The sequence below is a fragment of the Daldinia childiae genome, assembly GCF_008694065.1.
Source record: "Daldinia childiae strain JS-1345 chromosome Unknown Scaffold9, whole genome shotgun sequence".
NCBI lineage: Eukaryota > Fungi > Ascomycota > Sordariomycetes > Xylariales > Hypoxylaceae > Daldinia > Daldinia childiae.
This window is the reverse complement of record NW_022984650.1, coordinates 1,126,154-1,146,888: the sequence shown is the minus strand read 5'-3', so window position 1 is coordinate 1,146,888 and position 20,735 is coordinate 1,126,154. Positions and strand designations below refer to the sequence as shown.

General features: G+C 39.6%; 4 protein-coding genes across 6 annotated transcripts; all 4 read left to right on the top strand.

Moving 5' to 3' along the window:
• Nucleotides 1-1,020: 1,020 nt before the first annotated feature.
• Nucleotides 1,021-4,915, top strand: GL218_07524 (Serine/threonine-protein kinase HSL1; the record flags this gene model as incomplete). Its single annotated transcript, XM_033584286.1, has 5 exons — nt 1,021-1,652; nt 1,702-2,421; nt 2,473-4,274; nt 4,328-4,633; nt 4,695-4,915. The coding sequence occupies 5 exons, from the start codon at nt 1,021-1,023 to the stop codon at nt 4,913-4,915; spliced, it is 3,681 nt and encodes a 1,226-aa protein (XP_033432658.1).
• Nucleotides 4,916-6,182: 1,267 nt separating this feature from the next.
• On the top strand, nt 6,183-7,751 carry GL218_07523 (Fumarate hydratase, mitochondrial; the record flags this gene model as incomplete). Its single annotated transcript, XM_033584285.1, has 3 exons — nt 6,183-6,384; nt 6,477-7,500; nt 7,562-7,751. 3 exons carry the CDS (start codon nt 6,183-6,185, stop codon nt 7,749-7,751), a joined length of 1,416 nt encoding a protein of 471 aa, XP_033432661.1.
• A 1,948-nt stretch (nt 7,752-9,699) lies between these two features.
• GL218_07522 (uncharacterized protein) lies at nt 9,700-10,368 on the top strand (the record flags this gene model as incomplete). The annotated part of the gene is made up of 1 exon (XM_033584284.1): nt 9,700-10,368. One exon carries the CDS (start codon nt 9,700-9,702, stop codon nt 10,366-10,368), a length of 669 nt encoding a protein of 222 aa, XP_033432660.1.
• Nucleotides 10,369-13,056: 2,688 nt separating this feature from the next.
• Nucleotides 13,057-16,850, top strand: GL218_07521 (the record flags this gene model as incomplete). 3 transcript variants are annotated; one of them, XM_033584282.1, is made up of 7 exons in its annotated part: nt 14,047-14,231; nt 14,293-14,535; nt 14,634-14,911; nt 15,941-16,128; nt 16,184-16,568; nt 16,631-16,726; nt 16,783-16,850. In XM_033584282.1, the coding sequence occupies 7 exons, from the start codon at nt 14,047-14,049 to the stop codon at nt 16,848-16,850; spliced, it is 1,443 nt and encodes a 480-aa protein (XP_033432665.1). The 3 variants fall into 3 exon arrangements, with proteins under 3 accessions (XP_033432664.1, XP_033432665.1, XP_033432666.1); XM_033584283.1 differs by lacking the exons at nt 15,941-16,128; nt 16,184-16,568; nt 16,631-16,726; nt 16,783-16,850 and adding an exon at nt 13,057-13,417 and having other exon boundaries at nt 13,496-14,231; nt 14,634-14,922; XM_033584281.1 differs by lacking the exons at nt 14,047-14,231; nt 14,293-14,535; nt 14,634-14,911 and having other exon boundaries at nt 15,901-16,128.
• Nucleotides 16,851-20,735: the final 3,885 nt, after the last annotated feature.

The window sequence follows — 20,735 nt, the reverse complement described above, 5'->3', positions numbered from 1 at the left end:
AGCTTTTTTTCAAAGTCCCCTGAATATTTCTTTTTTATAGGTTAGGTACTGTATCTTGCTAACCTAGAACCCTATAATCGGCGGTTGCTGTGGTCGTTGTTATCCTGATGCATACGCGCTCTTGCTGTTTCTGTGAGTGCTAGATGAAACCGATAGCATTTGATACATGTACTTGCCTTTCCTTCTTCCACCTTACCCATGTTGAGTTTAGTCTAATTCTAGTTGCTAGGTGATGCTTAATAAAATATGCATTACACCATGTGGACTCCGCTGAGAATATGCAGCGTTGGTGTAGAAGGTGGCAGGTGGGGAGATATTGTATGTACCTGCGATATATGCAAGTACATTACCTAAGGTTGTCTGTATCAGGAATTTAGCAGCTGTAAACCCGAAAAAACACTGAGGCAACGCTTTTGACAGCTTTAAGGAATGTTGCCCCGGAATTTTTACGCATCACTACAGTAAAAGGTAGTTAGCTTACAGTGTCTTAGAGGTAGGACTCTGGTCTTGTTTTCTGTAAAAATATCAAATCGCATTCCTCAACTTAACCTACCTACTTCCTACATTCTCCCCATACTGCGCGCACCACTTCTCAGCTTGAGCAGAATTATTCTGCCAACTGAACCACGGCTCACTTTCTTTTACCAAACCCATATTCAACTTCGTTTTTCCAAGCGCTACTGCACAACACAAAGTCCTTTACCACCTTCCGAGACTTGAGACTTTAAACTTGATACTTGCATCTATTTGGCAGAAATTGACAGGCTTGTTGTTTTTGGTTCGCCTGGTGCGAAGTCGTGCGTGCCTATTACTGCGCACTCTCATCCTTCTATCTCATCACTCTCTCATTTTTCATCTTCATGCGCATTACTACATTATCAAATCCTTTCCTTTCCCGCAGTTTGTTGTGCCCCAAGCCGAGCTACACGCTATAACTTACTATTGTTTAATGCGTATTATCCTTCCTATTGGCCGCCTTGAATCCAATTAGGATAGATATGGTCTAAGTATCTCTTCGATATGGCGGATTATCGTGGACCGGCTTCTCGGCCCTCCCGCGCCCCGTTGGGTGATGCGACTGCTCGCATAAACAATACATCCTCGATGCATTCAACCAAGTCAACTCAAGCTCAGGTTCCTCAACCTAACCCTCTCAGAGCTCATCCCACCAATTTAGTGCGCCAACATACCAGCTCAGACCCAAGTGCTACTTCAAAGCATGACAACCCGCGAGCGCCTACTAAGGTCAATTCTCGCGCTCCGGTAATTCCACAGAATACCACAGACAACAAGCGAAACTCCCAAGCTTCGACTACCACAGTGACAACCTCTGGTGGTGAGCGCCGTAAAACTCATATCGGGCCATGGAAACTGGGAAAGACTTTGGGAAATGGTTCGGCCGCCCGGGTTCGGTTGGTAAAACACAATATTACAAACCAGCTCGCCGCCGTAAAGATCCTCTCTAGAAACGGCAATTCAATGATGCAGCCGGGCAGTATAGCCGCCCTTGACAGATGGGATCGCACCCGCGCAGAGTACAAATCCGAGAATCGAATCCCATTCGTTATTGAAAGAGAAGTGGCTATTATGAAGCTGATCGACCATCCGAATATCGTGAAACTCTACGATATATGGGAGAACCGATCAGAAATGTATGTAAAATTTCGATGACTAAGGTTCAATTACTAATATTAGGCACAGCTATCTTGTCCTTGAATACGTAGAACAGGGGGATCTCTACAGTTACCTTGCTAGATCTGGCCCATTAGCCGAGGACGAGACAATGTACTTTTTCCGTCAGATACTTGATGCTTTGGAATACGTCCACTCGTTCAACATATGCCACCGTGATCTAAAGCCGGAAAACATACTTCTCACCAAGGACTACCGGATCAAGATTACCGACTTCGGTATGTCCGCTATGCATCAAGGCCCAAACCACTTACTGAAGACTGCCTGTGGAAGTCCGCATTATGCTGCTCCTGAACTCATGAACCGTAGCTACTACCGGGGCGACAAAACAGACATTTGGAGTCTTGGTGTTATACTTTATGCTTGCATGTGCAATGTTCTCCCCTTTGAGGACGACAATGTTCATTTACTGCTTGCAAAAATCAAAAGGGGCCAGTACCATATGCCCTCTTTCATCGGCCGCGAAGCTAGGGACCTAATTGGCAGACTGCTAACGTTAAACCCCGACGAGCGTATCTCCATTCGAGAGATTTGGCAACATCCTTTACTTCGTCGGTATGATTACTTGGATAAGCTCAATGATGGAGAACGTGCCCATGGTTATACACGGGACGCTCGATACGATCCGGTACCGGCAGACGAGCTTGATATGCAGACTCTAAGACAGTTAAAGTCCGTGTGGCATACGTTTGATGAAAAGCAACTAGCATCAAAGCTAGTAAGCCCCGAGTAAGTTTGACTAATATTAAGCAACCATCGCTCTGCTAACTTGATATACAGACGCAACGAGTTCAAGACGTTCTACTGGCTCCTCTACAGCTATAGGGAGAAGAGATTGGAAAACTACGGTACAGAGTTAACATACTCCGCGAGCGACTACCACCATCTACAGCCCCCTAATTGGAAGAAGAAGTATACTACTTTGGATTTTCCGGCCAAGAATGGACGATCTATGTCGCGATTCACCGTTATCTCCAATATTGCCACCGATAAGAATGGTGAGCCTCTGGAGAGATCTTCTATGGATTGCGGTGCCACCATCCAAAGCTACGATCCATACAAATCTTCCCGCGTTCTAGATGATGTCGTAGCCAGCCAAGCGAAGATCGTAATCCACCGCAACGGCACCACGTCTACGCGAAACTCACAAGCCCCAAGCATACGAAGTAGGTCAGCCAGGACTAACTCCACGTATTCGCGACGTGGAACAGGTGGAAAGCACATGAAAGCGCCACCTACTCTACGTGGCTCACGACGTTCTCTAAATTCAATACAAAGTGGCGAGGAGATTTCATATAAGCGGTCCGCCTCACGTCGCAAACGCGGAGTTAACTTCTCGCGTGCGCATAGACAATTAACTAGTCAAAGCGAAGCAGAATGTAGTCCCACCAATGTCACGGTACACAGCACCACCTATGGCCAAATTCCCTCAACCCCGACAGGTTCCAATAAGAAGAAGAGGTTATCTAAGAATCGCGAAGGAACCCGATCAGGCACACAGATCTCCGAAATGGCCCAGGCTAAAGATGATGGTCTATGTTGGAATGAGGAGCTACGCCAATTCAGCAATACCATTGCAAAAGATTGTGATGATGCTTTCAATAGTACCCTCCTAAGTCAAGAGTCTTACCTAGGCGAGTCTCCATTTTCCGAGACAAAAACTATCTTGACTTCTACCAGCACTCCAGCTCCAGCCACACAAGGAGCAAGAGAAATGAGAGTCAACGCACAGCCACGGGAGTCATGGCCATTGCCGACATCTTCTAAAGATTTGGACGTGCATAGGTATGTAACAGCGAAGAGAACTGATCAGGTTAGGGGCAGTATACCCGAACCCACGGGGCAAGGAGGCAAGATGGTTTCGCAACGCAATCGACCTGGCCAGTCCGGTAGGCCCTTTGAGCAGGCAGGAACAGAGCGTAGAATCGTATCGGCTCCTATCTACTCGCAGTACAGCACACAATGGGGCAAAGATAAAATACCCTTACCGGCTATTAACGAGGGTGCAAAGGAAGATGACTCGTTTGAAGATGGAGATAGACTACGAGTCGTTTCCGCGCCTGCCGAGTCTTCACCAGCCCGTCATGCACCAGCTGAAGAGGGTGCGGGCTTAGAACACCTGGCCCAAATTGTGGACACAATCCGCCTAGTCGATTCTCCATCTAATCGGCGTCGCAAAATCATGGTCCCGGTCGCATCTGATTATCACAAGGAGTTATCCCAGGGTGTGAAAGAGATTCCGCAGGTGCGACAAGAACTTACCCTTCGTCAGCAGTATGCAGAGGACGAGGTAAAAGTACCCGGTTCCAACGAGCCCTCTGACGAGCCCGCCAAGCCTACCATGCGAGATAGGACGGATTCTACTACCACAATTAAGAAGAAATCGTCGTGGTTTAAGCGCAGCTCTAAGGAAAAATCCGAATCATCAGATAGCTCCAGTTGGGGGAACATTGATGCCCTTAACCACACGGAAACTAACTCATCGGCCAACCCTGCCGCGCAGCCTGCGAAGAAGAGGAGTTTCCCTTTCGCGTTCTGGCGTGGTAACAAAGAGCAATCCCAGTTCAAGGTCTCGCTTGCGGGTAAGCTCATCCGTAGCCACCAACGCCATCGTCGAAACTAATTGCAAGTATAGGTCCTGAGGTCAATGATTCCTCTAACTCCGAGCCTCCTCGAGCATCTAGTCGCTCATCTCATCGGCTACAGACTAAGAAATCGCAGGAGAAATCCGGAGGCCGCAATATCGAGCCCCAGCAGAACTGGCTGGCTCGTTTGTTCCGGGTTAAACCCGCAACTAGATACATTTGCTTCTCAATGCCCCGTCGCCATGTGAGACAAGAAATTGTCAATTTGCTGAAAGGATGGCGTCGTCACGGCATGAGGGATGTCGTGGTTGACAAGGAACGTAACCTTGTCTTTGCACGAGTTGGTAATAAGAATGGTAAGCGCTATACCCATCCTCTTCTATGTAAGAGCGGTAACTAACCGCTTCCCATTCACAGATCTCGAATTGAAGGAAGCTTCCTTCGCAGCGGAGATCATGACGGTCATCGAACATGGCAGGCGTAATCAGCTCTGCATTGTTCGATTCACGCAAGAACGTGGGGCTGCTTCTACGTTTAATAGGGTGATAGATGCGATGGGCAGCGTCTTCCTCTCGCGAGGTCTACTCATCGTCGACAAGTACAAGATCAAGATGATGATCAAGACACTCAACTCGTGACGTCGCCTTGCTAGTTTTCTTTTTTGTCCCTATTAGGGATATGCACATTCATCAACTTCAAGGAGTTTCAGGGTTTACCGGAGTTACAACAGAGGATCTTCTCCTTTGTATCCTTCGCATCTGTTGATGAATAGCTTGGATGCTTTGGGAATAAATTCCTGGAATACGTAGCTGCAAGGGATCTGGATACGGCACTGTTTGTTTTACCATGTCGGAACACAGAAAAATCTCTAAGCACTACGATCATGTTTTTTTTCTTTCTGTTTTCTCTTTTCTACTTTCTACTTTCTACATGAGATGGGGAGGGGTGGCGGTTGAGCACAGATTGCCAATGGGCAGACTCCTCCTTATGCTACACGAAGCTACGGTACTGGTTGTACTTAATCATGGCTCTGGTTGGAACGAAATCTGCTTCATAATCCATAATTCGCATCAGTCGTTTGTAAGTTAGGTACTGAAATGCGCTTCTTTACTAGCTAGTTTTTGTTTCCTTTCGATTCTGACATGGTCATCCCCCCTTTTTATCACCTTGTGTATTAATCTTTCTTGTTGAGTTTTCACTTTATTAATACATGTACATAATACATATCCCTTTACGTAAGGGGTACGGGAGTACATAGTACAATTCAATAGACTCGTGGATGAGGTTTCATCTCATTTTTACCGCGATCGGGTGTTTCCGGACCGCATTTTTATAGCAGGGGTAAATAAAAAAAAAGGTCGAATGGAACTGGCTTACTGTTTCCTGTTTCGCAACGGGCCGGCAAATAAGAAACCGGGGCAGTTTGCGTCTGTCTGGCTTCCGGACGGTAGAATCGTAATCTGAAGCAGCTTCAAAAAAAATATTGAGCGTTTTTTTTGTAGCAATTTTATCTTTCTTCCTTTCCTTTACAATTCTTACCTACTAAAACATACACTATCCCTACCTACGGGTCTGTAAGTTTAACCGGACCTTTCACAAGATCAATCATCCTTTCTAGTACCTGTCAGCTGACGTATCATGACCAATTGGCAGCTTCCGTCTTTGAATTGATCTTGGGGAAGCTACTGCGCGCTGTAAAACATGCTGCGATCGGTAGGAGCTGCGGCCAGCGGCCAAGCTAGAAACCTTCTTGGGCCGAGGATTGCTCCTCGGCTTCTTTGCACATGCAACGCTACCTCCACATCGTCATATGTCACCTCGAGATCTCTCCGCACCAGTTACATCTCTAGTAAAGCTACGCATTCCCTACAATTTCAAAGAAACCTACATGCGACATCGATAAGAATGGCTGATAACACGAGAACCGAGAGCGATGCCTTTGGCGAAATCCAAGTCCCCGCCGACAAGTACTGGGGAGCTCAAACTGAGCGATCCCTCTCTAACTTCCGAATCAACCAACCTCAAGATCGAATGCCCCCTCCGGTTGTTAGGGCATTCGGTATCTTGAAAGGTGCTGCGGCCACCGTCAACATGCGGTACGGACTTGGTATGCCACAATCTTACACGGAGCGCATTGTTCCCTAACTATGTATGCTATGGAGGGGTATTGGCTTACACGATGCGACTATATTATTACAGATGAGAAAATCGGCAAGGCCATCCAACAAGCTGCCGCCGAGGTGGCTGACCTCAAGCTCATTGACCACTTCCCCCTCGTCGTCTGGCAAACCGGCTCGGGTACTCAGTCCAACATGAACGCCAACGAAGTTATCTCGAACCGAGCTATCGAGATCCTTGGAGGTACCAAGGGCTCCAAGAAGCCGGTCCACCCGAACGACCATGTCAACCGTTCCGCTTCTTCGAACGATACTTTCCCCACTGTCATGCATATCGCCGCTGTTCTCGAGCTCGAAGGCGAGCTCTTGCCTTCTCTAAAGAGCCTCCGAGACGCGCTACAGAAGAAGGTTGACGATTTCAACGCCAAGAACATCATCAAGATTGGACGAACCCACCTTCAGGATGCCACACCTCTAACTTTAGCGCAAGAGTTCTCAGGATACGTTGCTCAGCTAGACTTTGGTATCAAGCGAGTCGAGAGCTCTCTGCCGGATTTAAGACTACTTGCTCAGGGCGGAACTGCTGTTGGTACAGGAATCAACACTTTTGAGGGCTTTGCCGAGGCGATCGCCGAGGAAGTCAGCAAGATGACAGGAACCGAGTTCAAGACAGCACCGAACAAGTTCGAGGCACTCGCTGCACACGACGCTATTGTCCAGGCCTCCGGTTCTCTCAACACCTTAGCTGCGTCTCTTACCAAGATTGCTCAAGACATCCGATATCTTGGCAGCGGTCCCCGTTGCGGTCTAGGTGAACTAATCTTGCCAGAGAATGAGCCGGGTTCCAGTATCATGCCCGGCAAGGTCAACCCTACTCAATGTGAGGCCTTGACTATGGTTTGCGCTCAGGTCATGGGTAACCACGTTGCCACGACCATCGGTGGCATGAACGGCCAGTTCGAGCTCAACGTCTATAAGCCCCTTATTATCCGAAACCTTCTACACAGTGTGAGAATCCTTGCCGACGGCATGCGTTCGTTTGAGAAGAATCTTGTCGAGGGTCTCCAAGCCAACGAGGAAAAGATTTCCAGCATCATGAAGGAATCGTAAGTTAATTTCTGAGTAATAACCCCTGGTTAAATATTGGCTAATAGTTGCTACTTTTAGGCTTATGCTGGTTACCTGCCTCAACCCTAAGATCGGTTACGATATGGCTTCCAAGGTCGCCAAGAACGCACATAAGAAGGGTCTAAATCTAAAGGATAGCGCAATGGAACTTAACGCCTTAACATCAGACGAGTTTGACACCCTCGTCAAGCCAGAGCTCATGATCGGGCCCAGTCCTTATAAGGGTTAGGTGCACCAAATAGTTGAGCCCGTGGTACACTTCGTCCAAGCTGAGCTTGATACAATTGAGAAGAAGGCGTTGGCTTATCACCAACAACACCACCAGTCTTCTTCTTATTAAGTCCCTAGGCAAGTGTTTACTAAGTAGTGCATCATTTTATGGCGTATTAGTAGCGCTAGTCTACCCCTAGTCGAGTCTTATCAAATTACCTATAGCGACCTCAGGCTTGTATAGATTATAGCATCTTGTACATAAGTAAAATAAAGAGTAAACTGTTATCAATAGTCTTTCCCTATTAACTACCTACATATAAGGTAAGCTTAAATATCAGGTTTAGTCATATATATTAGGTGGGTGAAGAAGAGTTTGAATATTGTAGTGACTATGCCCATGCCAATGCCTGACACTATTCATCCTAGTTATACATAATCACCAACTTCTCCTTTTAGGTTTCGATACTGCCACACCATATGTATCTAAAGCAAGCACATATGGTTAGGTACCTAAGTATCCAATAACATGTTTTACTTGCACCTGCTTATAGTTTCCTATGAAGTTGCGATACACCTGCTCTATTCGTTTGAGAGGTAGTAATAGGGAGGTAAGTAGAGTTTGTCTGGGTACATTCAGAGATGGGTGGAAGGAACAACGCCGCATCGTGTGGAAAGTGTAACGGGTACTACTATAGAGGCACTTAAAACTGACAGTCGCGTGTTTGATCCCACTTTGACTTCTTACAACAATTCAACATCTTATTTTCTCTCGTTTCCTACTCTACCTTTTGAGATGCCCTCCTAATAATTAACGACCTTTCTTAATATCTACCACATCTTAAAACCCTAACACTTGTCGCATATTCACAGCTATATTCTCCTTGACTTCTAGAATGATTAAACAACTACTCCAATAAAGGTCACCTCCGAGGAAGTCATAGGTGTACTATGACGCATACCTTGGAGTCTACACAGTTCTAATACTATAACACGTACATTCAATACCTACCTAGATGGGACAAGCTGCCGCAAGATTCGGCGAGACAACTAGGCCCACTGCAACTGCCGGAATTTTCGGAACCGACTTTTGGCGAGGCAAAACCGAGGAGGACGAAATGAAAGCGAAATTGGAAAAGCTGGAGCAACAGGTGGCCGAACTATTAAAAGACCGAGAATCGGCAAGAGAAAACGAGAGAGAGGCGAGATAACAGATTACAATGTTGGCAGGTACACTGACCAAACTAACGAAAAGCCTTGACGAACTCTGCCAAACACAGAAGTCTTTTATAGAAGACCTGAAAACAAAGAAGCCTGGCAAGCCCTCACCAGCGAAGCCCTCACCAGCAAAGGCGGCACCGCCTCAAATAAATATACCTAGTGACATAGCAAAAACGCTCGCGAATAGAAAATATCGCGAGGAAGAAGAAGATGAGGACGAAGACGAAGGACGACACCATAAACGAGGTCGTTTTTAAGAATTTTCGCGAAGGAGGGGGTTATGGCAGGCTACGCCTGCCATAACTAGCATTAGTTTAGCAAGTATAAGCTTTACTTGCAAACCGAAGGTCTGCAAGTAAAACTTAGAAGAATCAACTTCATTCTACTCAATCTGACTTGGCCTACCATAGGTAAGCAATAATATTAATAATCGCCTTTCAATATCTTCTGTCGCCTCCTACGATTTGATCACAACAATACAACAAGAGATCCCAACTCAGCTAAACAGGGTAATATTGACAATGTTATGCCCCAATCCACTCAATTGCGACCGCTATGAGAAGCTACCAGAGCTAAACAAGAAAACGACCTCTTTTCAAACTTATCAAAGACTTTAAAAATATACTTGACCTTAGCCGATTGGTGCGCCAGGGAAGGGGCCTGGTTGCGCGTCTACCCGATCATCAATTTACTAGTCTCGAGTTAAACACTAGTAGAAATGTCACAGAAAGTTTGAAATTTAGCGTATGATACCCCCATTACGCATGGAGGCCATGATGCAACGTGGACGAAGTTGTGTACGCCATGGGCGGCCGATCCTCTTCAATTATCACCTCGCCAATATCGATGAAGATGGCAGACGACGTATCGCCGAGCACGTCGTCGCTCTACAGATGACATTGGGACTGACACCCAATACTATCAACGACTTCCTCACCGAAGTCCGCGACAGCCAACGCGAACGACGCATAGCCGCGGAACGAAAAATCCAACTAGATGGTTTCAAAGTCAGAGACATCGGCGTGTTCCACCCAGACCTGGACGAATCTTTCGGATCCGGCGACATCGTCACCGTGGGCCGAGACACCGCCTATCGCAACGTCAACCTGTTCATTGACGCAGTGCGTCGCGCCAAAACCAACGAGGCTCGCGAGACCGCGATTGCAGCCCATATGCACGAACTCTATCGCGCCTCGCCAGAACTCTGGGTGCAGTTGGGCTTCCCAACCTCTCACGTTACAGCCTCAACCATTCCTGGCCACTTTGCAACACAAGCCACAAGCTTCAAACTCCTTGAAGAAACGGAAATGCAGGCACTAAATAAAACTATACCCAGAGCAATCGTCCCACACACCAAGAAAGCTATCCAGCTAAAGCGAGAGAAGACTAGGAAACAGTGCAAGCGGCCATGGTAGCGGTAGCCGATCCCATCTTAGACGAGTCGAGCAGCCGACAGGAGCCAAACATGTGGATAGAAGATATCGGGTTCCATCGACACTTGCATAGACCGCATCTATACCAGACTACAGCTCTATTAAGCGATCCCGAGCTTAAAGATGTCCTCCAACATTTCATGGGGCATCTCCTCGGCTTATGAGCTACCATGGTCAGACGAACATCGCGATTCTAAATTAACTAAACCGTAGTGGATACGACGATGTCTGCATCAGCCTCTTCTATTACGAAGTTATAGACGACACTATGAAGAGATACTGCAAGATGTGGGAGAGTATCGCCACTTATACCAGGTAGCAGACTGTACGCGTCTTGCAGAAATCCGTGTTAAGGTCCCGTACTAAATACGAGGATGGTTAGAACTTCAGATTAGCCAAGATCAGCTTGAATACCTTAAAGAATGGATATCCGGAAAACACTATCCCAGCAGCAACTTCAAACACATCCCTTATTACCACTCAACAATAGATCCTAAGGTTTCAACGAGAGATCAGAGCCAGGTGATTATTCAAATAGTGGACGGTATTGAGAACTGGACTATAGCTGCTAGAACAACAACAGCTGTCAGAGTCAAGCCTGACGAAATTATAGCGAGGAGGTAAATGCGATATCCCTTCTACCGGAACGTAAAAAGAAGCCGTGCAAAGAAAGTCAGGAAAGTTATACGATGGCCTTTGGTATACCTCCTTGCCATTCTTTTCTAATCTGAGTCAATTGTAGCTTACCCCGGGGCCACAATCAGGCTACTCAGAGCTCGCCTACACTAGCTTCTTCAAATGCCGCTATAGATGAATGTAAAATAGAGTAGGTACATACTTTCCATCTTAGACATCAATGTGAAATATTACCGGTAACTCAACGGTGGATACGTACGAATAACAAGTGAATCGTTCCTAATAGAATAGAAGACAATGCAACCTTTTCCTAGACAAGCTGTCGCCTTCGTTAAACTTCAAATATATTAGTAATTACATGAACACTTGCTTCCCACTTGAGACCCTTTGCTATAAACTCCTTAGGTGGTAAGAGGTAGGTAGTCAGTTTATACAGCCACTCAACTTTCTCTGTCCGTTATAGTAAGTATATCGCTAAGTATATCGCTAAGCATCCGCGTAGGATTGAGGATGTAATTGAGCATAGCTGGTATTGCGAAAATTCAAAGTACCTATATAGGCCTGCTAGGTACATTCTTAGCATGTAGTTTTGGATTCGGGTACTCTCGGCAACTCTGGCGATCTAGGACCTCGAATTGGTTGATATCCGACCTCGGCAGCCGGGAGCATCGCAGTTTCGGTACTTCGGGAGTTCTAGGTTGACTACGTCACTCCAGTCGCCCGTTTCTTTATCCAATAGCGTTGTTGTTTACCGTCCCGTATCTTCGGGACTCCATACATATAGATCTGGCTAGATTCTTATTATCAAAGGAATCGGTTTACTATATGTTTACTATACATACATGCACATTCCTATCATTTCGAGATATCCCCGAGAACAGGAGCCTAGGTAGTTGAGCAGCGATATCGCTACAGTAGCTCTTAGTTATCATGATTTAAAATGTGTTTCTATAGTTAGGTAATTTAAGCGTGAAGATAAGATACTTAAATATTATAAATATTATAGAATTAATGCCGTCATGATCAACAACTGAGAATCTCCAATTGACGATAAAAACGGTTCCTTATGAGCGACGGGCAGATGGACTTACGCCTTTACGGCATAACGAACCAATAAGCGCTCGTCGTTAGTTAATTGTTAGTTAAAGGGTACCGTTTTTAACTGGGATGTGGGGATGAGAAGTTGGGGAATGCTGGCCAATGATACAGGGGGTTAAAGCTCTAAACTTACCTTCGTTCAATAATAACTCCCATAATACCTAGAGCTTCCCCGGCTTTACATGTGAAGAGATCCTATGTGGTACACGAGTACAAAGAACTAGGCTTCATACATACATGACATGCCGATAACTACTCGTATACTTTTTACGTCTTTGTAGCATCTAGAACTAAAATCCTCGACGGCCTCGTGAAGTCACGGAGTAGCATCTTCCCCCACACTTTCACAAGCTTCATACCTAAGTACCTAAGGTATCCTAGGTATTTCTCCCCATCTTCATCGGCTACATCAACATCACGTAGCCAGTCATCTACCCTCCTTCCAGCCGAACATAGTCGGAGAGCGACCTGTCTAGTCGCCTCATGTCGTAGTCTACGCACCTAGGTAAGAAGGTAGCCCTAGACTAGTGGTAGTCCATCTACGTTTGCATACCTACAGTACTGTATTGTACATAAGTTTGAGAAACCCCTCCCTTTGGCAAGGGGAACCTCAACTTTAAAGCGGTTACATACCTTGGCTTTTACACTATTTTCCACCCGAACTTGTCGCCGCTGCTTTTTATAACCGTGGGAACCCACTGTTATCTACTCCGTAGCCGTATTGCCGCTAATCCCTTTGGATACCAAGCTAGACAAAGGATTTTATATATTACTCCCGAATTCTCTTCGTACTCTACCTAGCTCTTTATAGCTATTAGATATTAACTAAATTAAACATCATCATCAGAACCCAAGGTCCGAGGTAATTAACTATTTATATATCCTAACGAAGCGAATCTCGAGGTCGTTATTTCAGAACACAAAAGATATATAATCATGGCAACCACCGACAGCATCTTGCAAGGTGTATCCATCTCTGGCACCGTGCAGCCAGAGCATAAAAAGATCCTGACACCAGAGGCATTGGCCTTCCTAGCACTACTTCACCGATCCTTCAATAGCACTCGCAAGACACTATTAGAGCGTCGCGTCGCACGTCAAGCTGAGATCGACAAAGGCAACTTGCCGGACTTCCTACCTGAGACAAGACACATCCGTGAGAATCCGACATGGAAAGGCGCGCCACCGGCTCCGGGTCTTGTCGACCGGAGAGTAGAGATCACAGGCCCTACGGACCGCAAGATGGTCGTAAATGCGCTAAACTCAGAAGTATGGACTTATATGGCGGATTTTGAAGGTGAGTAATAGTGGAAGTAGTGATGATGTTGGTAGGTGAAGAGCTATTGGCTGATCAATCGACTAACATCAACACCAGACTCAAGCGCCCCGACGTGGGACAACATGATCAATGGCCAAGTAAATCTATACGATGCTGTGCGGCGACAGGTTGACTTCAAGCAAGGCCCGAAAGAGTACAAGCTACGAACAGACCGCGTGCTCCCTACCCTTATTGTGCGACCCCGAGGATGGCACCTCGATGAGAAGCACGTCACAGTAGACGGAGAGCCGATCTCGGGCTCTCTATTCGACTTCGGCCTGTACTTCTTCCATAACGCGCGCGAGTCCGTCAAGCAGGGCTTCGGCCCATACTTCTACCTGCCCAAGATGGAGTCGCATCTGGAAGCGCGCCTCTGGAACGACGTATTCAACCTAGCGCAGGACTCAGTAGGCGTCCCGCGCGGCACGATCCGCGGCACTGTCCTCATCGAGACAATCCTGGCCGCATTCGAGATGGATGAGATCATCTACGAGCTGCGGGACCACAGCTCGGGTCTTAACTGCGGTCGCTGGGATTACATCTTCAGCACCATTAAGAAGTTCCGCCAGAACAGCGGGTTCGTCCTACCGGACCGCAGCGCGGTTACCATGACGGTTCCGTTCATGGACGCGTACGTTAAATTACTGATTCAGACGTGCCATAAACGTGGCGTCCATGCTATGGGCGGTATGGCGGCTCAGATCCCGATTAAAGACGATAAGGAGGCGAATGATAAGGCGATGGAGGGTGTGAGGGCTGACAAGTTGCGGGAGGTGCGCGCTGGTCATGATGGGTATGTCTTCCCTTCCTCCCTTTTCCTAAATAAGCTAAGCTGACGTTGTCCCTTTTCTTAGTACATGGGTAGCACACCCGGCTCTGGCATCTATTGCCTCCGAGATTTTCAACAAGCACATGCCGACGCCGAACCAGCTGTTCCGGCGACGCGAGGACGTTAAGGTCGGCCGAAATGACTTGCTAAATATGAACGTCCCTGGAAAGATCACCGAGGATGGTATCCGGAAGAACCTGAACATCGGCCTTGGTTACATGGAGGCTTGGATCCGCGGGATTGGCTGCGTGCCTATTAATTACCTGATGTGAGTAAACTAACCTCATTTTCTCACCTCCACTCTCCGTTTACCCTATTCTACTTTTCCACCACCACGTCAAGCACACACTAACCTAACTAAAACAGGGAGGACGCCGCCACAGCCGAAGTTTCCCGGTCGCAGCTCTGGCAATGGGTACGCCACGGCGTAACCACAGCCGAGGGTAAGAAAGTCGACAAGGCATACGCATTAAAGCTCCTAAAAGATCAAACGGACCAACTCGCTGCCAATGCGCCCAAGGGCAACAAGTTCGGCCTCGCATCACAGTATTTTGCGGGCCAGATCACGGGTGAGGACTACGCTGATTTCCTGACGACTCTGCTGTACGATGAGATTACTGCGGTGGGAAATGCGGCGCCTGCTAGTAAGCTATGAGACCGAGAGGGTCTTATGGGAGGGGGTTGAAGGGAATGTGATAGATATAATGGAAATGTGAGGAAGGAAGAGTGAAAAACGCGCCGTAACGTGTCGTAATGTGACGGGCACGGCGTCTTGTTTGTATGCTATTATGAAGGGTACGAGATTTGAAAATGCGTGGTTTGCGTGTCTGTTTGCAATTATTTATTGTCTGTCATGAGCTTGAACTCTTGCGTAAGATTTATATATGTGGATTTGTTTCTTGTAAGCTGGGTGTGTGATACTTGGAATTATCCAGTCTCCTTAACCTTGTGTATAGATTTCAACGTGACTTGATGAGAGGTATAGTAGTAGAGATGACGTTTCCATGATCTCGTCTAGGGGTAATTACTTAATAGACGACCAACTGTTTATTTTGACCTCATAATTGGTGTTTCTAAATCAACACTCGAGTATTATTACTTCATGACCCTTACTCTACTCACGGACGAGTGTTTGTGTCTGGGAAGATTTTCTTATTACCAACTATTCTCGCTCCCTAGAGTTCTCTAGCACTTAATAACTATTCTAGTCCATGGCTTTTTGATATTCGAGAAGTAAGATAGGACCTAAATATAATTGGACGCGTCTCGTAGACAAAGTTGTATTAGATTTAAAATATCGTGGAAATAGACTGATAGGTGTAAGAGGTATGGGAATTTGACTTTTTTGAAGTTGATGACTTAGTGAGCTATGGCTGTGAAAGGCGCTGAAGTATTCAAATATACTAATTTATTAATACGTTCTATGTTGTGCATAAAAAGCAACAGTTATCGTAGCTATGAGAAGTGACGTCACCATCTATCTCACCATCAATGGCGTGCTGAGACTCTCCTCGTCAACGGTAACGCTTTGTAACACAACGGAAACTAAAATAAACATCGTCCCCTCATATCGCGGTTACTCAACACACTTAACTCCTCTTCCACCTTATTCAGTATTATAGCTAATTCTACAATGACTTCTGTATTAATAATCGGGGCTACTAGAGGCTTAGGAGCCGCACTGGTGAAGGAATACGCTTCAAATCCCAAGACGCTCACATATGCGACCACACGATCTGATGCTGCACCTAGCGGATTCCCGGATGGCATCAAGTGGCTCTCTGGAATTGACCTTACTAATCAACATGTCGGAGACAATCTCTCTAGTCAGCTCGAAGGAGAGAAGCCTATAGATATCGTAGTAAGTTATATACGTTGACTTTGCAATATTATATGACCAACCTTACTGCTTGTAGATTATCAACGCCGGGCGATTCATGACCGAGGACTTTTCCAAGTCCGGAGGGCCGAATTGGGACGATGAATTGACTATGTATACCGTCAGTTCTATCGCACCACTATTCATTGTGCATCGCCTCGTGCACAACGAACGTTTGAAAGCCGGATCCAAGATAATCTTGATTTCTAGCGAGGCCGGAAGTATCACTCTACGGCACGAGAAAGAAGGCGGCGGCAACTACGCGCACCACGCAAGCAAGGCCGCGTTAAACATGGGCGGAAAACTTCTCAGTATCGATCTTAAGGAAAAAGGTATCATTGTTAGCATCGTACACCCGGGTTTCATGCGCACCGAGATGACCAAAGGCGTCGGTTTTGACAAGCACTGGGACGAAGGTGGTGGTAAGTAACCGGAATCTAAGACATTACATGCGGTAAAGCTAAAACATGCGATATTTATTCAGCCGTGACTCCTGAAGTTGCCGCGAAGAGTCTTGTGGATTGGACAGAAACGTTAGATATTAGCAAATCTGGGGAATACTGGGCTCCCCGTGGTCCACGTAAGGCTAGAACCTATGAACTAAACTGCTTTTGCCACTGACTTTTTGAATAATAGGAGATATTGGAATGGCCGAGACGGTGCTTGGGAATAACCTTGAGACCCCTCTGAAGCTACCTTGGTAATGCGAAAGCTTCGAAAGCTTATCGATGTTAATGCGCATCTGTCGATCCGGCGGTTAAGCCTTTATGCTGGAGTTTGGTGAACTTGGGAGTGAACTCAAAGGATACCTATGATAAAGTCTACTCTTCTTACTCGTCACTTCAGCTTCATGATGGTATGCAGACTAAACCTTAGTTACCCTAGCAAGTAGATCTTAATAGAGCCCGAGATTTAATAACTCCGGTTTCCTTTGATGAGATATTATGTATGGCGTGGCCTGGGTGGATGGAAAAGGGGCAGCGATAAAGAGGAGATCGGCGTTTAGTAGATGGGCAGAGATGACAGAGACAGTCTGGAGCGAAAAGTAATTGCGCAGTCTTAGCATTTTCTTCCAAAAACAACACCATATAATATATGTAAAGAAAAGTACAAAAGAAGACAACAAAAAATAGAAAAAAATACCTATTAACTTTTTGGCTTTTATTGTTATTATAGGTATTTTTTATAATTTTATTGCTGTAGAAATGGTGGAATTATAAATATATTAATATGGTATATTAAAATGTTATTAAAAATATATATTTAAAGCTATATTTTTAGCGCATTATTATTCCAATAAAAAAATTAAAATAATAAAAAGGTATAATAGCCTTTTATAATTTAAAGCGCAATTATCATGTTCTCCCATCCAAATTTAAGTTATATATTTTTATATATCCTCTTATTTTTAGGTAAGAAAATAGCAACGTTTTTTATATTTTTTAAATATTTTATATTTTTATTTTTTATTATTTTAAATATAATTTATTTATAATTAAATGTTTATTTTATTAAATTATAATTATTAAATTATTTAAATCTTTTTATATATTTCTATTATTAAATTAAAAATATTTTTTTTTAAATTTTTTTATTTTTTTTATAATTTTTAATTTTTATTTCTTTTTTTTTTTTATAATACCTTAATTTAATCTTTCTTTATTTTATTTTTTATATTTTATTTTTATTAAGATTTATAAATATAATTATTATTATATATTATAATAAATATAATTATAATATATATTATAAAGATTTTATTTAAAATTTTATTAAATAAAAAATTTAGAATTAAAATAATAAAAAAAAATGTTTAATATTTTTTATAATAGTATAATATATCGCATTACGTAATAAAATTTATAAAAAAAAATTTTTTAATTTTTATTAGGTATATAATATTAAAATTAATTTTATTAATATTTATAAAAAATAAAAACGGTAATAAAATTTTTAAATATTATTTTTTTATATATTAATTAATAATTAATTATTATATATTTAATAATTTTAAAAATTAAAAATTAATAATTAAAAATGTAAATTAAAATATAACTATTAATTTTTTTAATTTTATTTATAATAATTATAATATTATATCGGAAAATTTATTATAAAAATATTTTTAATAATTTTAATAATTATATATAAATAAAATTAATTATTATATAAATAGAAATAATTGTAAAAAAATTAAAAAAATAATTTATTTTTTTATTTATTTTAAGATATAATTAAAGAAATTAATTAAATTTTTTAATTTTATAATTTATATATAATTTATTATTTTAATTTTTAATTTTTTAATATTAATAAAAAATCTATTATAAATATAAATAATTTATTAATTTTATTTATTTTTAATTTAATTTATAATAAAAATATTTTTTTTAATAAAATATATTATATATAATTAATAAAATATTATTATTTTTTTATATATATCGGGATATAATTTATAAAGATTATTAATAATAAAAAAGGTAAATTTAAAAATAAAATTTAAAAAAAATTTTATAACTTTAAATTTATTTAAAATAAAAATAAAAATAAAAATATAATAAATAATAAAAATATTAAACTATTTAAAAAATTATTTTATAAAAAAATTATTAATTAAAATTATTTTAAAATTTTATATTATAAAGATATTTTATTAATAATTATATATAATTTAAAAATAAAAAAAAATATTTTAATTATGGTAATTAAATTTATTTATTATAAAAGAATTAATAATAAGTTTAAATTATAAGATTTTTATAATATTTTAATTTTATTAGGTTTTTAAAATATTATTTTAATATTTTTTAAAACGGTTTTTTTTTTATTATAATTAAAAGGATAATTTTTTATTTTATTATTATAATTATTAATTTAATATTATAAAATAATATTTTTATAATAAAAAATTTAATAAATATTTTATAAATATTTTAAATTAAGAATTTTAATTTTATTTAATATATATTTATTTGGTAAAAAAAAAATATATTTAAAATATTTATATTTTGTTAATTTATAGGTTTTATTTTTTTTTTTAATAAATTTTTATAATATTTTAAATTTTAAAATAATTTAAAACGGTAGTTATTAAATATTAAACATGAAAAAATTATTATGTTTAAGGTATTTTAAAAGATAGTTATAAATAATATAAATAATATATTTAAAATTATATTTTTATAATAATATTTATATAATATTAATAAATTTATATATAGGTAAAATATTTAATATTATTTATAATTAAATAATATAGTATAATTTAAAATAGGTTATTTTTAATAATGTTTATATTAATAAAAAAATTTATTTTAATATTTAAAATATTATATTAAATAAATTATTATAAATTAAATTTATTAAATTTTAATTATATATAAATTTAATAAATAATTTTTGTATAAATAGTAATATAGTATTTAATTAAGTTTAAAAAAAGATATTATTTAATCTAATTATTTAAGAATTGAAACTTAAAAAGGTAAGATTTAAAGTAAATTGGTTTTAAATATAAGATTATAATAATAAAATAAATATTTATAAATTTATTTAATAAATTATTAATATATAAGTTATTTATATAAAAAATATAAAGATTAAATATTAACAGTATTATTTTTTTAATTAATTAATTTAAAATATTAAAAAATAATTTAGTAAAGAAAAAAAGGTAAAAATAAAAATATATATTATTTTAGCTATTTTATTTTATATTTTAAAATGTGTTAAGTTAATAAAAATATTTATAAATTAATTTTTTAATTTTAATAATAAAACGTTTTTTTAATTATATATTAAATATATTAAATTTATAAATATTATAAATTAAAAATAAAAAATAATAAAATAATAATATTTTTAATAAAGGTTATTAATTAAAACTATTTTAAATAAAGAATTTTTTAGGTATAATTTATTTCTTTTTCTTATAATTAAAATATAATATCTTTATTATATTAAAAATAAAAAATAATTATATAATAAATAGATATTTTTTTATTTTTAATCGATAATAATAAATAATTATTTTAATTGTAAATATTTAAAAGAAATAAAAAATATAAAATAAAGAAATTTAATTTTTTACAATTATTTTAAATATAAAAAAGAAAAAATTAAATTAAAATATTTAAATTATTTTTAAAATTATATATAAATAGTTTATAATATTATATTTTAATTTTAGCTTAAAAAGGTAAGAGGTTTTAAATAATCTTTTATTATAATAAATATATATTTTTATTAAAAATTAATTATTTTAATAATGAATATTATATAAATTATTTTTATATTTAATAATAATTATTTTTATAATAAATTAAATAAATTTAAAAATAAATTATTATTTTTAAATAAAATTAATTAAATTTTTTATATTTTTTATTATATTTATTTTTATTTTTATTTTAATTTTAAAATATATTTATATAATTATAAAAATTAAGGTTATATATAATATATATAATATATTTTATAATTATATTATAAATTATTATAAAAATAATTTATTAAATTAATATTAAATTAATTCTTTAAAAAAAAATTTAAATTTAAATTATTAACGTTAATATATTATTATATTT